The 14,401-nt window shown below is 51.5% G+C and overlaps 1 protein-coding gene across 5 annotated transcripts in view; it reads left to right on the top strand.

Moving 5' to 3' along the window:
* The window catches only part of DPP6 (dipeptidyl peptidase like 6), a 1,138,230-nt gene that overhangs the window by 1,105,685 nt on the left and 18,144 nt on the right, over positions 1–14,401 (top strand). For all 5 annotated transcript variants that reach the window (XM_064368693.1, XM_064368763.1, XM_064368675.1 and 2 more), the window contains exons 18-19: positions 6,441–6,539; positions 12,168–12,237. In XM_064368693.1, coding sequence (XP_064224763.1) covers positions 6,441–6,539; positions 12,168–12,237 — 169 coding nt within the window. The remainder of the gene's footprint in view (positions 1–6,440; positions 6,540–12,167; positions 12,238–14,401) is intronic.

Genomic DNA, 14,401 nt, shown 5'->3' with positions numbered 1-14,401 from the left:
CCTGTGATATCTAAGTATTGTAGCAATTTGATGCCCACCACCATCCAGTGAAACATTTCTTTAACAAGTTCTTATTTTTACATTCTTCCTTTTCCTCCTTGAGCTGATATTTGCATTCCATTTGTTGGCCTGTCACCCCAGATTCTGCCCTAATGTCATCTGATCTTGGAAATCTTTTAAACGTTTTGTTTTAATTTCGTATGGTAAGTCCATAATCGTTACCTGTTAGATGGCATTATCATCATAATTATCACTTGTTCACATTAGGCAATTAGGATAATTATATGCTTTGACAATTGTGGGACATAAAAAGCTATGACTGCTCTGAAATGCATCTCTCGGTGAGCTGGGCGTGGTGGTTTTTCACTCAGTCCATGAACACATCGGACTCATTTCCAGAGAAGACCTTGTCGGAAGCGCGTGCGCTCCCGGTTCTGCCCGCTCCTTTTGGCGGTCGCTTCACTTTCTGTGGAGCCTCTGAAAATGTGTTCATGTAAATAAATAAATGGAGACAGCGGAGTCTTGTTGTAGCAGTGCCATGTTCTTTGAACTCCAGAGCTATATGCCAAAACGTTGCGGCCCGTCCATTCTCTGTCATTAAGGATTATCTGTAATCATCTACTGACTGTTAGCTCGGTGAGATTCCCCTTCAGTTTTGTTAAATCAAAGGATGACAACCCGACCATGTTGCTGGGGGCTCTTACCCATTACTGGGGGTTCTCTTGGTCAACTCAGCCTCGGTGGCCCCTCATCCTTCATGCAGAGCCCACCCGCAGGAAAGATGCCCCAGGGACAGACCAGGAGCTCCAAGGCCTTCCTTGCCCTCGTGGCACCTCTGTAAGGCTGTGTTGAAAGGCACATAGGAAAGGAGCATCTCCTTGGAGAGAATTAGGCATGCCCATTCTCAGCACATTTGCTAGCGGACTCATATGGATGCAGAGAGCCTGGGAACTGGTCCCCTGAATCCTGCCATGTGTCTGTGCGTGAAGTCTTCTGGACCCACAGGGGTGCACGCGTGAGCAGCTGTCCTGGTGGGTGGAGTGTCTGCAGATTTGCACACAGAATGTGTTAGACCTCAGTCCAGCACTGGGTGGGCAAGCTGGCATTTGGCTAACAGAGTGGAAAGTGAGCCACACGCGGTACTGCCCGCCCTGCAGGATGTCTGCAGGTGCTCCTTCCTCTGCTACGTAATGCGGGAGGAGAGCTGGGCTTCACTCCACCCGGCAGCTCTCGGTGCCTCGAGGAGCACCTGTAGGCTGGGCACTGTGCCAGCCGCTGCACCCACTCATTTGTGGGCTGGGGGACACACACAAGTCCATTCAATGCACAACTCCTCTGGAGTTGAACACCTGCCACGGACCTTTTATGATGCTAGAGGACCAAAAATAAATGCCACTACCGGGACCCTGCCTTCAAGTTGCTTAAAATCTGGCTGGAGGAAAAAGATGTGACAGAAAGAACAAGTCCCCAAACTGTGTCACACTGACTCTAACAACTCAACATTCAGAGTTCAGAGAAAAGAGGCTGGGTGCTGTGGCCCACACCTGTGATCCCAACATTTTGGGAGACTGAGGTAAGAGGACCTCTTTTTCTTTTTTGACCTCCTGGGCGCAAGCAATCCTCCCACCTCAGCCCCACAAGTAGCTGGGACTACAGACATGCATCACCATGCCTGGCTAATTTGTAAATTTTTCTTTGGAGAGATGAGGTCTCCCTATGTTGCACAGGCTGGTCTGGAACTCCTAGCTGCCTTGGCCTCCCAAAGTATTGGGATTATAGATGTGAGCCACTGTGCCCAAACCCTTTCTTTTTTCTTTTCTATTTTGTTCATAAAGCATATCATCTCTGTTGATCACTGCATGTATATGTGGAGAGAAGGACAATACGATTTTAAGAAATGAAATATTCAGCATCTTGGCCCCAAGATTCTACAATCCTTTCGTATAATTATTTTTTTTGAGATGGGGTCTTGCTCAAGCTATCCTTCCACTGCAGCCTCAGCCTCCAGGGTTCGAGCTGTCCTCCCACCTCAGCCTCCTGAGTAACTGGGACCACATTTTTATAATTATAGAGATAGATAGAGTCTTGCAATGTTGCCCAAGCTGGTCTGAATTCCTGAGCTCAAGCAGTCTTCCCACCTCAGCCTTCCAAAATGTTGGGATTACAGGTGTCAGCCACTGCACCCAGAAAGAAAGATCTCTTGAATCTAGGAGTTTGAGACTAGCCTGGGCAACATAGTGAGACCCCACCTCTGCAAAAATTACAAAATTTAGCCGGGTATGGTGGTGTGCGCCTGTAGTCCCAGCTGCTCAGGAGGCTAGGGTGGGAGGATTGCTTAAGCCCAGGAGTTCAAGGCTGCAGTGAGTTATGATTTTACCACTGCACTCCAACCTGGGTGACAGAGCAAGATCCTGTCTCAAAAAACAAAAATAGAGTTCAGAGAAAAGAGATATCCAGTTAAGGCGAGTAAGTTTAAACAGTAGTCATGCAGCCTCTGGGCCTGAATCTGGTCTTTGAGTATGACTGTGGGTGCAGCCCTGGGGTGGGCAGACGGCAGCTGCTAGAACCCAGGGAGGGGGTGGGGTGGGGCAGAGAGGGATCCTAGTGATGGCTGCAGAGGAAGGTGCACATGAGGAGTGAGCAGAAATATGGCCGGAGAGGCCTGGACTAGAAAGGCACAGAAAACCCAGGCAGGCGAAGTCAGGCCAAGGCACCAGGGAGATGCCGGAGAGACTTCTGCCTAAACCTCCGCGTGCACACGCCATCCTGCAGTTTTACTTCTTGTAGAAATGTGAGAAAGGGAACGGGCTGCTCTCCTCCTTTTTAGATCTGTTGCCTAAAAAGATCATTGGATCTGGTCACCAATTTTCCAAAATGTGTGCTTCCGCCAATGCCTGGAACCCGTTGGGCCACTTGGAAGCGTGTCTTGCAACAGCGTACGGCCATCCCACGACCTGCCCACGGGGCACAGCCGGGGAAGCGGCCTTGTGAGCGGGTTTGAGTCTCTGTGGTCTCACTGTGTCCAGATCTGATAATAGCTAATTCCACCAAATATTAGAGGGGGCTCACATTTAATTAAGGAGTGGCCATTTGTATGCTCCAGACTGGAGGTCCCCACTGCCCTGAAGTCAAAAGAAGGGTCCTTCAGGGAATATGCCAATCTTTTCTTATTTCTCTGCTGAGCTCCTGCCCTCTTTGAATGCAATTATGGGAACAAATAAAATGGCTTAACTCAACTCCCCTGTGGGACAGTCAGCTCTCTGCTGATAAAACCAGTTGTGTGGGCAATCATTAAATGAGAAATCTAATATTTAACTAAATTTAATAGTCTGTTGCTTTGGTGCTTTCCTCCGAAGGGTGGGATTTCAATAGAGAGGAACGAGCCATGCGCACGCAGCCCGTGTAGTCCGTGAGCAATTAGAACGCTGTGCATTTCCACATGAAGCCAACTCTCTCAGATCCAGGAACTGGGAACAGGGTGTTTGGTGGCCAGCCTGTGTTCCTGTTAGTTCTAGGCGAGCTTAACACAGTAGGCAACAGAACAACACTGCACCCTGAGTTTAACTTTCTCCTTCACGATCAGCATTTGAGATCGCACAGTGACGCCTGAAACATCAAATTCACTTGCGTGTATATGGTGACAAGAGTGCATTTTAACCAGCTGGGAGAGGCTCTGTCCCCATTTTCTCTCATTTTGAGATTTAGTCATCCAGACATGCGCCTGCCACCAGCAGACCCCGAGCCGAAGTCCTTTCTGGGACCCAGAAGCAGAAGCTGACTGATAGCAAGAAGCCCGCCTCTGTTCTTGTTGGTGGGGGTCTTTCTCCCTTTGCTCCTGCCCGTTCCCCTGATCTTCATGGGTTGTCACTTCTGTCATCTGACCTGCATTTGCACACCCCAAGCCCCTCACCCGTTATCCACCCGGGTTGATCATGTCAGCAGGCAGAGCGGCAAAGATCACAGGTTCTCCATGGGTTACAGCTGAGGCCTTGAGATGACCTCATGAGATCTGCCCACTAGTCCCCTACAATAAGCTGGAGTTTAGAGAGGATGGATGACTTGCTTTATAGTCCCGGAGTCGATTGAATTAACTTAGGCACATCATTAGTCTTCTAAGCATCAGAAACTTTTCCACCCATTTAATGCCGTTTGCTTTGGGTTCTCGGTCTGTGCTGTGTGGGAAACAGTGGTCAACAGTCTGGCCTTGGTTTCTCCAACTCTTGCCATTCAAAAGGTCTGAGCCCTGGGGCCCTTTGCGGCTCCCCGAGACACCAAGGAGGACCTCTCAGTCCTGTTTGGTTTCCTGGAGATTTTCCTGAGGCTGCAGGGGAACGAGGAGAAAGACTTGGGTGGAAACCCAGACTCGTTACCATCTAAACAAAGATGCTTAATTTCCAAGGTATGCATTGAATTTCCACAAACCCATCTGCACAGAGTACTGAAAACTAGTGTATGTTGTCCCTGGGACGGGACTGAACACTGATACCTTGGTGGAGGGTGGGGAGAAGGATTTGTCGCCAGGAAAATGACCAAAACTTTTTCATCTGGTGTTAAGTGTATCCGGAGAGCTCGCGGGGTGCCTGAGATAGGGTGGTCAGGCCTGTCTTGGAGGAGATGATGCTTGCATTGATGGAAGAGAAGGAGCTAGCAAGGAAGGTTTAAACACAGGACAGCACGTGCAAAGGCCCTGGGGCAGCAAAGAGCTTAGGGAATGCTGTTCTCTTCATTACCTGGCAGCACTCCCTGCTAGTAGTCTTCTTTCCTACAAATGTGAATAGAACACAAATGATACATAGTCACTGTCTCATAAACCAACTCCTCTTGCCTGGTTGTGTGCCTGGAGCATTGCATTAAAGGGCTGAGGGCATCTGGACTCAGCACCAATGAGTGCTGCCTCCGACCCATTAGGAACATGGGCTGGGGCCGTGAGGCTGGCACAGGGGCATGCAGGCCCCTTGGGGTGGAGTGTGCCTCCCCAACTCACGTGCATGACTACGCGGGAGAGCGCGCCACCTCTCCAGCCAAGTCTCTGAGTCTCAGAGTTAAAGTCAAGGCTACTTGGACTTCGCCACCGTAGACATCCTTTCCAGACGCAGCTGTGTTTCCTGCTGTCTGCAGGGAAAATGTTTCTTGCGTGCTACGTGGTGTTCAGAATCGTTCCCAGTGGTGGTCTAACATCAGATTCGTTAAAACTCTACCTGCTTGAAAACAAGTTTCTCCCCTTATTTTTCATCGAAGCTAAATATTCAAATATGTGTCCAGCAACTTGGAAGTCATTTTCATTTTCTTTACTCGTCACAGGCACTGGGAGCCTCCATTTCCCTCTGTCCCTGTACAAAAGTTTGCCAGGCCTGCTGGGCAGAATTCTTGAATAAAGCCATAGTCACGCATTCTCCACACAAAGCCACATGGCCAGAGTCTCCTGGTGATGAACGGTCTTTTGACCTCCAGCTGCCCTGGAGAGGCACCCACCTGCAGAGCAGCGTTTGTTTGTTTTTTAAGGCAGTTCTATGGGAGGATGGTTGGACGTCCATTAGAGCATCGTTCATGATCATTCATTTACTCTTTAAACAAATGCACAAATTATGGCCGATTCAAAGTAAATTGACAAGCCAAAGGCAAAGCTCCTTGCAGAAAAATTCCCCTTCGCAGTGAACCACAAGTTGCCCCCTGGCGTCGGCTTTGTGTGAGAAAGAAGAAGGGAAGTTGGGTGGTTTTTGTGGCACGTCAGACGGCGAAACGAAGTAGAATGGCCCTTTCAGTAGATGAACGGAATGAGCTCCTCGGGGGCCTTCTCTGCACCTGAAGAAAGGGGTGACGAGGGCGTGTGTGCGCTGTCGCAGCCTGAGGCGTCAAGGCCAGTGCACCCACACAGCGGCGCAGAGCTGACCTCCGTCTCCACTACGGAGAGTGCGAGGTGAGCCTCACACGACTCCACTCCCACAGATACAGTCATCCAAGTTAAGGCCTCCAGAGCCCAGATAATCTTACGTTTTAGGAGAGAGATTGGAATCTATTTTTCTCCGGGAACATTTAATAAAGATGATACCCTAGTTTCTTCCCTCCTTTCCCTTTCTGGTTCTTTTATGGCCACACTATTTGAAAATCCACTTGTCCTAACAGATGTGTAATGTGGGTTTTCCTAAACCCTGTACGTGTGACTCCACAGAGACAAGAATCTATACTGGAGGAAGGAAATAGCCTCAGATGGTGGGAGAGTCTTGAATCTGCCCAAATTCCTGATTTGAGACTAGCGTTTTGAGCGCATAACTTGAGCATGCGTTTTAATGCCCAGTTTCTTGATCTGTACACTAGAAATAACAACAGTCGCCTCCGAGGCTGATTAAAGTAGCGGTCTATGCGCACGAAAACCCAGGCCCGCAGAGGTCCTCGGAGAGTGGTCGCTGCGTCTCAGCGTGTCCCTGTTTCCTCTCTTTCAGAAATGTTTGACCTAGAGACAAACGAACATGTCAAGAAGGCCATAAATGACCGACAGATGCCTAAAGTGGAATACCGGACAATCGAGATTGATGATTACAGTAAGTACTACATTCTTCCCCTTTAAAAGGAAAACACCTGGGCTCTGACACAGCACCCGCAGCAGCAGCAGGTGCTGTGCACGGAAGGCTCCTGAGCACGGGGGCATCTCCTTGCCCCACGGCTCCTCAGGCATGGAGCGGCCTGTGTTCAGAACCAAGATGCTCACTCTGGTGACAAAAGCAAAAAAGGCAGGGCACAAGATCTCTCTCCCGAGAGGCTGACAATTTAAGCACGATTGCAGACTGCAGCGCTCCCCTTCTTTGATGACTGTGTCAAGACACCGTCCAGAAAAACCTCTTCCCTCTGGAAATTCCTTCTCTGTGCGTATGAAGTTTTTCCTGCCTCATCCGCTGGTGGATTATGGGCTGATTAGGGGTGTCCTTGCAGCTGGGCTTCGCGTGGAGGGTTTGAGTGTGGTTACTCCCTAGGAAACACTTCTTACCCTGCCTTTCTCTGCCTGTGGCCTCCTGTCCTTGAATTGCCCGTCCAGTCATTTGGTAAGTTCTCCTGGGCACTAACTCTGTGCTAGGTGTTGCTAAGCACTGAACACCCTCGAACACTGGCTGGACCTGGACTCACAGCTCCAGGTCGGAGGCAGAGCCTCTGAGCCTCAACTCCCACCTCTGCGCAGATGGCTCCCAAGTCAACCTGGCTGGCCCCGTGTCCTAACTGCCCACCAGTTGGAAGCCCCAAGTGTAAAATGCCACAGTGGATCTCACTGTCTACCCCTAGCACTCTGTCCCCTCCAGACTTCCCCACATCTGTGCATAGCAGCCTTTTGGTGATGGGTTTGTATCACATAACTGATACTTCAAACCTTGAAGTCGTCTTTGAGTCATTCATTCAGACACTGCTTACCCTCATCTCTGAGTCTGTAAACAGGTTTCCCTCCTGTGCAGATTCTGACTGACTAACTGCAGGAGCTCTTTGTTGAAGAGAAGGTTGCCAGGGCTCAGGGGAAGAGCGCAGAGGCTGATGAGTACCACTGAACTGAAGGGGCAGGGAGGAGGAGCTAAACGCCTTGCCTTTGCTGTCCCTGGACCGTCTCCGGAACCTCTTTGTCTGCCCTTCCCCGACACTAAACAGTGGCATGTTGCCAGGGGCCTGGCGTATTCACTGGCAGCCCCTTCTTGTGTTCAGCAGCTTAGAGGAGACACAACCACTAACAGAGTCAGCTCCCAAGAGCAGGAACCAAGCTCACCCCATGAAACAAAAACAGGTCCCCCAGACAGTACCTGCTGCAAAGAACGGGTCCCCCAGACAGTACCTGCTGCAAAGAATGGGTCCCCCAGACAGTACGTGCTGCAAAGACTGGGTCCCCTAGACAGTACGTGCTGCAAAGAACGGGTCCCCCAGACAGTACGTGCTGCAAAGAGCGGGTCCCCCAGACAGTACGTGCTGCAAAGAGCGGGTCCCCCAGACAGTACGTGCTGCAAAGAACGGGTCCCCCAGACAGTACGTGCTGCAAAGAACGGGTCCCCCAGACAGTACGTGCTGAAAAGAACAGTCCCCAAACAGTACGTGCTGAAAAGAACAGGTCCCCCAGACAGTACGTGCTGCAAAGAACAGTCCCCAAACAGTACGTGCTGCAAAGAACAGGTCCCCCAGACAGTACGTGCTGCAAAGAACAGTCCCCAGACAGTATGTGCTGCAAAGAACAGGTCCCCCAGACAGTACGTGCTGCAAAGAACAGGTCCCCCAGACAGTACGTGCTGCAAAGAACAGGTCCCCCAGACAGTACGTGCTGCAAAGAACAGGTCCCCCAGACAGTACATGCTGCAAAGAACAGTCCCCAAACAGTACGTGCTGCAAAGAACAGGTCCCCCAGACAGTATGTGCTGCAAAGAACAGTCCCCAAACAGTACGTGCTGCAAAGAACAGGTCCCCCAGACAGTACGTGCTGCAAAGAACAGGTCCCCCAGACAGTACGTGCTGCAAAGAACAGGTCCCCCAGACAGTACGTGCTGCAAAGAACAGGTCCCCCAGACAGTACGTGCTGCAAAGAACAGGTCCCCCAGACAGTACGTGCTGCAAAGAACAGGTCCCCCAGACAGTACGTGCTGCAAAGAACAGGTCCCCCAAACAATACATGCTGCAAAACTGTGTGGCACAGGGCAGAAAGCAAAGAGCATGAGAGTTCAGAGAAGAGCCTGAGAACGGGCTGGGGCCGTGGGGGAATGCTCACGGAACGTGGGACGTGAACATAGTCCCTGGAGTCGGCTTCAGGTGGGCTCACAAGAGGAGAGAGTACAATCCAGGGAAGGGGACAACACGAGGGGGCTGAGGCAAGAGCAAGTGTGGTTCACCACGGGTGGGTCCGGGGCCTGCAGACCAGCCCAGGTGTGGCCCCTGCACCGGGACCCTCACTCCCCTGTAATCGCCACATGCTCCCTGCAGCCCACTGCAGGCCGGGGCCAAAAAATCCCAGCCCTGCCATCTGGCCACAGGAAGCCGTGCTCTATCAGAACTTTTCTCGACATTGCATTCACATCTGAAAGTTAGAACATTCTGGAACTGTGATGCACTTCAAATCCGCCCCCAACACACTCATGTCCAGAGGCTTTCTCTTTCAAAATACTCTGAAGGTGACCACACCAGGGAAGAGGACAGGAAGGAAATGAGTAGGGAATGGTCTAGAAGAAAGGACATTTATTTTAAGACAGAGCCTCACTGTGTCCCCCAGGCTGGAGTGCGGTGTCTCGGCTTACCGCAGCCTTTGCCTCCCAAGTCAAGTGATCCTCGAACCTCAGTCTCCTGCGTAGCTGGGAGCACAGCTACATTTTTTTTTTTTAGTAGAGACAGGGTCTCATCACTGTGTTGCCCAGACTGGTCTTGAACCACTGGGCTCAAGCTATCCTCCTGCCTCAGTCTCCCAAAGTGCTAGGATTATAGGTGTGAGCCACCATGCCTACTCTAGAGATGAGAAACTTAAGAAAACCATACACAAGGCCTGGACACGGTGGCTTATGCCTGTATTCCCAGTTCTTTGGGAAGCCGAGGCGGGCTGATCGCTTAAGGTCAGGAGTTCAAGAGCAGCCTGCGTGATGAGCCTGTGGCCAATGTGGTGAAACCTCATCTCTACCAAAAATACAATAATTAGCCAGACGTGATAATACACGCCTGTAGTCCCAGTTACTTGGGAGGCTGAGCCATGAGCATCACTTGAACCTGGAAGGTGGAGGTTGCAATGATCCAAAATTGTGCCACTGCACTCCAGCCTTGGCAACAGAGTAAGACTAGACTGTCTCAAAAATAAAAAACAAAAACGACAATAGAAAGAGGCTGTTACAATCTGCTTCGGCCAAGAAATGTGTGTATTGGCCAGGCGCGGTGGCTCCCGCCTGTAATCCCAGCACTTTGGGAGGCCGAGGCAGGTGGGTCACTTGAGGTCAGGAGTTCGAGACCAGCCTAGCCAACATGGCAAAACCCTGTCTCTACTAAAAATGCAAAAATTAGCTGGGTGTGGTGGCACATACCTGTAACCCTAGCTACTCAGGAGGCCGAGGCAGAAGAATCGCTTGAACCCAGGAGGCGGAGGTTACAGTGAGCTGAGATCACCCACTGTAATCCAGCCTGGGTGACAGAATGAGACTCTGTTTCAACAAAAAAAAAAAAAAAAGAAGAAGAAAAGGAAAGAAGAAAGAGAGAGAGAGAAAGAAAGAAAGAAAGGAAGGAAGGAAGGAAAAGAAAAGAAAAAAGAAATGTGTGCATTATCCCAGCCCAATGGAGAGACCGTTGCCTCAGCGCGTCTCTGAAGCTCCTCTGTTCTCAGCTCAAGGCTCCTCTGTAGCCTTGGTGGCCAGGCCGTCACCCTGGCAAGATCCCTTTCTGAGCTCCTTAGGCCTGGCCTCCTTTTCCGGCCCCCACTCTACCCCTGCTGTCCCAGTAACGCTTCCCAGGCCTGCAGCACTGGTGTGTGGCTGTCATCCCGTCCCCTTAGGAAATGCAGAAAAGACCTTTAGAAGCACAAAGCCTGGGGCCGGGCGCGGTGGCTCACCCCTGTAATCCCAGCACTTTGGGAGGCCGAGGCGGGTGGATCACGAGGTCAAGAGATCGAGACCATCCTGGTCAATATGGTGAAACCCCATCTCTACTAAAAATACAAAAAAAATAGCTGGGCGTGGTGGCGCGTGCCTGTAATCCCAGCTACTCAGGAGACTGAGGCAGGAGAATTGCCTGAACCCAGGAGACGGGGGTTGCGGTGAGCTGAGATCGCGCCATTGCATTCCAGCCTGGGTAACAAGAGCGAAACTCTGTCTCCAAAAAAAAAAAAAAAGAAGCACAAAGCCCTTTCCACCCTTGCCACACACTCTATCCAGCAGGGGGTTTCCTTGAAAGGCAGGTGGGCACAGATGTCAGGAGCGGGTGTGGGCTGCCTGTGTGGGCCTGGATCAGAAAGACCCCCTTAGAGATCACAGGAAATCTGAAAGACGTCCGCCCTACCGACCTGGTTGGTTTTGTTTTTTTGATTTGTGCTACCAGAGGCTAATGCTTTTCTTCTTTTCTTTTCTTTTCTTTTCTAAAGAAAGTAGGACATCTTCCAGAAGGTCTCCCCTGAAATGTTTCAGCCAGTCAGAACCCGGTTTCCAAGGTCTGCCCTTGGGCTTATCAGTGGCAGAGAGCAGCCCAGACCATGTTTTATGGAATTTAAATGATGAGGTGCAAGGCCTGCCTGCCCGCCAGTCCCTGGGCCACTGAACCAATTTGCAAGCCATTAACATTCAGCCTGAATCAGTCAGGAGACGCCAGGTCAGAGCTGGCTGCCCGGCCAGCTGCTCAAGCCTGCCGTGTATCTGCGTAGTCATGGTATTGAAAAGCCACTAATTCCAATTTAATTGCTGTGCCTTTGGTAATCTGGGTCATAGTTAACATCAATAAATAAATCCGACTTGGATGGGAATGTTTGTTGGGAGGTAGGGGGCGCAGAAGGAACTGGTGAAGCAGGTTTTAGAGGCTTGGTTCCTACCCACTCTCCCTCACCCACTGGATTTCACAGTGCCCAGGACAAGGTCCAGTGACCTTGGTGCCGCGATCCACTGGACTGCACTGTTCTTCCCTGGCGTCCTCCAGCTGTCGCTCTCCACCCAACTCAAACCTGCCAGCAGCGAGACCCACAGAGCCACGTGGCTCTGTACAGCGGCACTGCCATGTGCCGGCACCCTCTCCCCTCTGGGCAGCCCCCTGTCTGCCCCCACACTCCATCTCTTCCTCTCCCTGCTCCCCTGCTCCCAAATACCCATCCTCAGCATCCCCCAGCAGATGTTGAGAGGTGCATTGCTGCCGCAGTCAGCCTGCCTGCCCTCAGGGCACCACCTTCCCTGCCTGAAATTCTGCTGCTAGCAAGTGCCCAGGCCATGGAGTCTTCTCTACGCTCAGTGCACTCCCATATGCAAGACTGAATTGAAGCTTCACACAGAGAAACGAAGCTTCACACAGGTTGGGTGGCTTGCCCAAGGCCGCACAGCAGCCCAGAGTCCTCAAGATGAAATCCCTGGCCTGTCTCTGTCTGTGGGCTTCCGCTCAGGTCCCATCCAGAGCACCGTCCCTCCATGGTCATCCAAGGGCCTGCCCAACACCCCGGGGCCAGCATTGCCCCCTAACCCATGCTGTGCTCTGCTTCTCCCCAGACCTGCCCATGCAGATCCTGAAGCCAGCAACCTTCACCGACACCACCCACTACCCTCTGCTCCTGGTGGTGTAAGTATCGTCATGTCTGCTCGCTCTGGGGCTCCGTGACGCTCATGATAAGTGAATATTGAGCTCTTAAGATAGTCAGGAGAAATTATATTGTTGCAAACTGAAAACAGAAGATCATTTATCCCAGTGTCAGGTTCTTTCTGACTCTTGGAGACCCCCAGAGGTTAACAGAAAGTGGGTGCTGTGACCTACCCCCTCTCCAGGCTGCCTCAGGGTATTCTGTGACCATAAGCGAGGCGGCTGGCATGATAGTGGCATCTTGCATGACAGGCTCACCCGGAGGCATGCAGGGGACAGGTACCAAGACACAGAGACACAGGCTGGCCGGAGCCTGGGGACTGCACACTGGGCCCGTGGCTCTCCCCCAGATAGGAGCCTGGCTGGCATTTCTGGCCACTGAATGCCCTTTCTTTGCCAGCAAAGAATTTGTCCAGCTGTTCAGCTCTTTCTTATGTTCATTAATAAAGCCTCCAGTTTGGGTTTTGAGAACATTTTATGCTCGGTAGATGCCTTGAAGATATTGGGTCTGATTAGGGAACTCAGTGCTGGGAGCCAGCTGGGTGCCCTGTGCAGGAGTTCAAATGCTGCCCGGCAGCCCAGAGTCTAGGTGATGCCCACGTGCTCACACCACACTGGGAGGCAGTGCAGAGGGTGCCACTGGACCATGGGGCAAATGCCCCAATGCACCTCCTGGTCTGTCTTTCCAAGACCAGGAAGCAAGAGAAACTCCTGTGCCCCTCATGGGCTGGGAGAGCTGGCTGGAGTAGAGGCCTGCGCGGGGCTGTGTTACGGACGCCAGTGCCACGACCCTGAGTAAACGCCGGCACCTGATAGAGCTCTGATTAACCCTGGTGTCGTGCTGGGGGAGCCCAGTTCCCTTCCTGAGGGCTAAGTCCCTAAATAGCAAAAGCCTCCATTATAGAAACGCCCCAAGGCACAAATTCCAATAGCTGATTCCATTTTGCAATTAACCCACTTTCCTCAATATCTAGACTGCTTTCACACTTTCCCAGCAGCCACACACGCACACTTACCCATATGCACACGCGCGCACACACAGGCACATACACCCACATGTGCACACACACAGGCACACACATGCACACTCACCCACATACACAGGCACACATGCACACCCACATGCACCCACAGACACCCACATGCACACACCCCCACATGCGCACACCCCCACATGCGCACACACACCCACATGCACATACACACATGCACACATCCACATGCACACACATGCACCCACAGACCCACATGCACCCTTATAGACACACACATGTACACACATGCATACCCACATGCACACACACGGTCACACCCACATGCACACATACCCACACACAAAGGCACACACACATGCACACACGCACCTGGATGCATAAGCACACATGCACACACACCCACATGCACACACGCACACACACATGCACACACGCACCTGCATGCATAAGCACACACATGCACATACACACGGACACCCACATGCACACACACACACATGCACACATACACATGCACATACACATGCACACACATGCACCCACACAGACCCACATGCACACACATGCACCCTTATAGACACATACATGTACACACATGCATACCCACATGCACACACACATGGTCATACCCACATGCACACATACCCACACACATAGGCACACGCACCTGCATGCATAAGCACACACATGCACATACACACGGACAGCCACATGCACACACATACATGCACACATACACATGCACACACATGCACCCACACAGACCCACATGCACACACATGCACCCTTATAGACACATACATGTACACACATGCATACCCACATGCACACACACATGGTCATACCCACATGCACACATACCCACACACATAGGCACACGCACCTGCATGCATAAGCACACACATGCACATACACACGGACAGCCACATGCACACACATACATGCACACATACACATGCACACACATGCACCCACACAGACCCACATGCACACACATGCACCCTTATAGACACATACATGTACACACATGCATACCCACATGCACACACACATGGTCATACCCACATGCACACATACCCACACACATAGGCACACGCACCTGCATGCATAAGCACACATGCACACACACCCACGTGCACAGACACACACAT

This window comes from Aotus nancymaae, unplaced genomic scaffold (assembly GCF_030222135.1).
Source record: "Aotus nancymaae isolate 86718 unplaced genomic scaffold, 86718_ANA_hifiasm-v0.15.2.pri h1tg000002l, whole genome shotgun sequence".
Classification (NCBI taxonomy): Eukaryota; Metazoa; Chordata; class Mammalia; order Primates; family Aotidae; genus Aotus; species Aotus nancymaae.
Note: the sequence above shows the minus strand (reverse complement) of the source record. Positions and strands in the feature narration are given on the sequence as shown.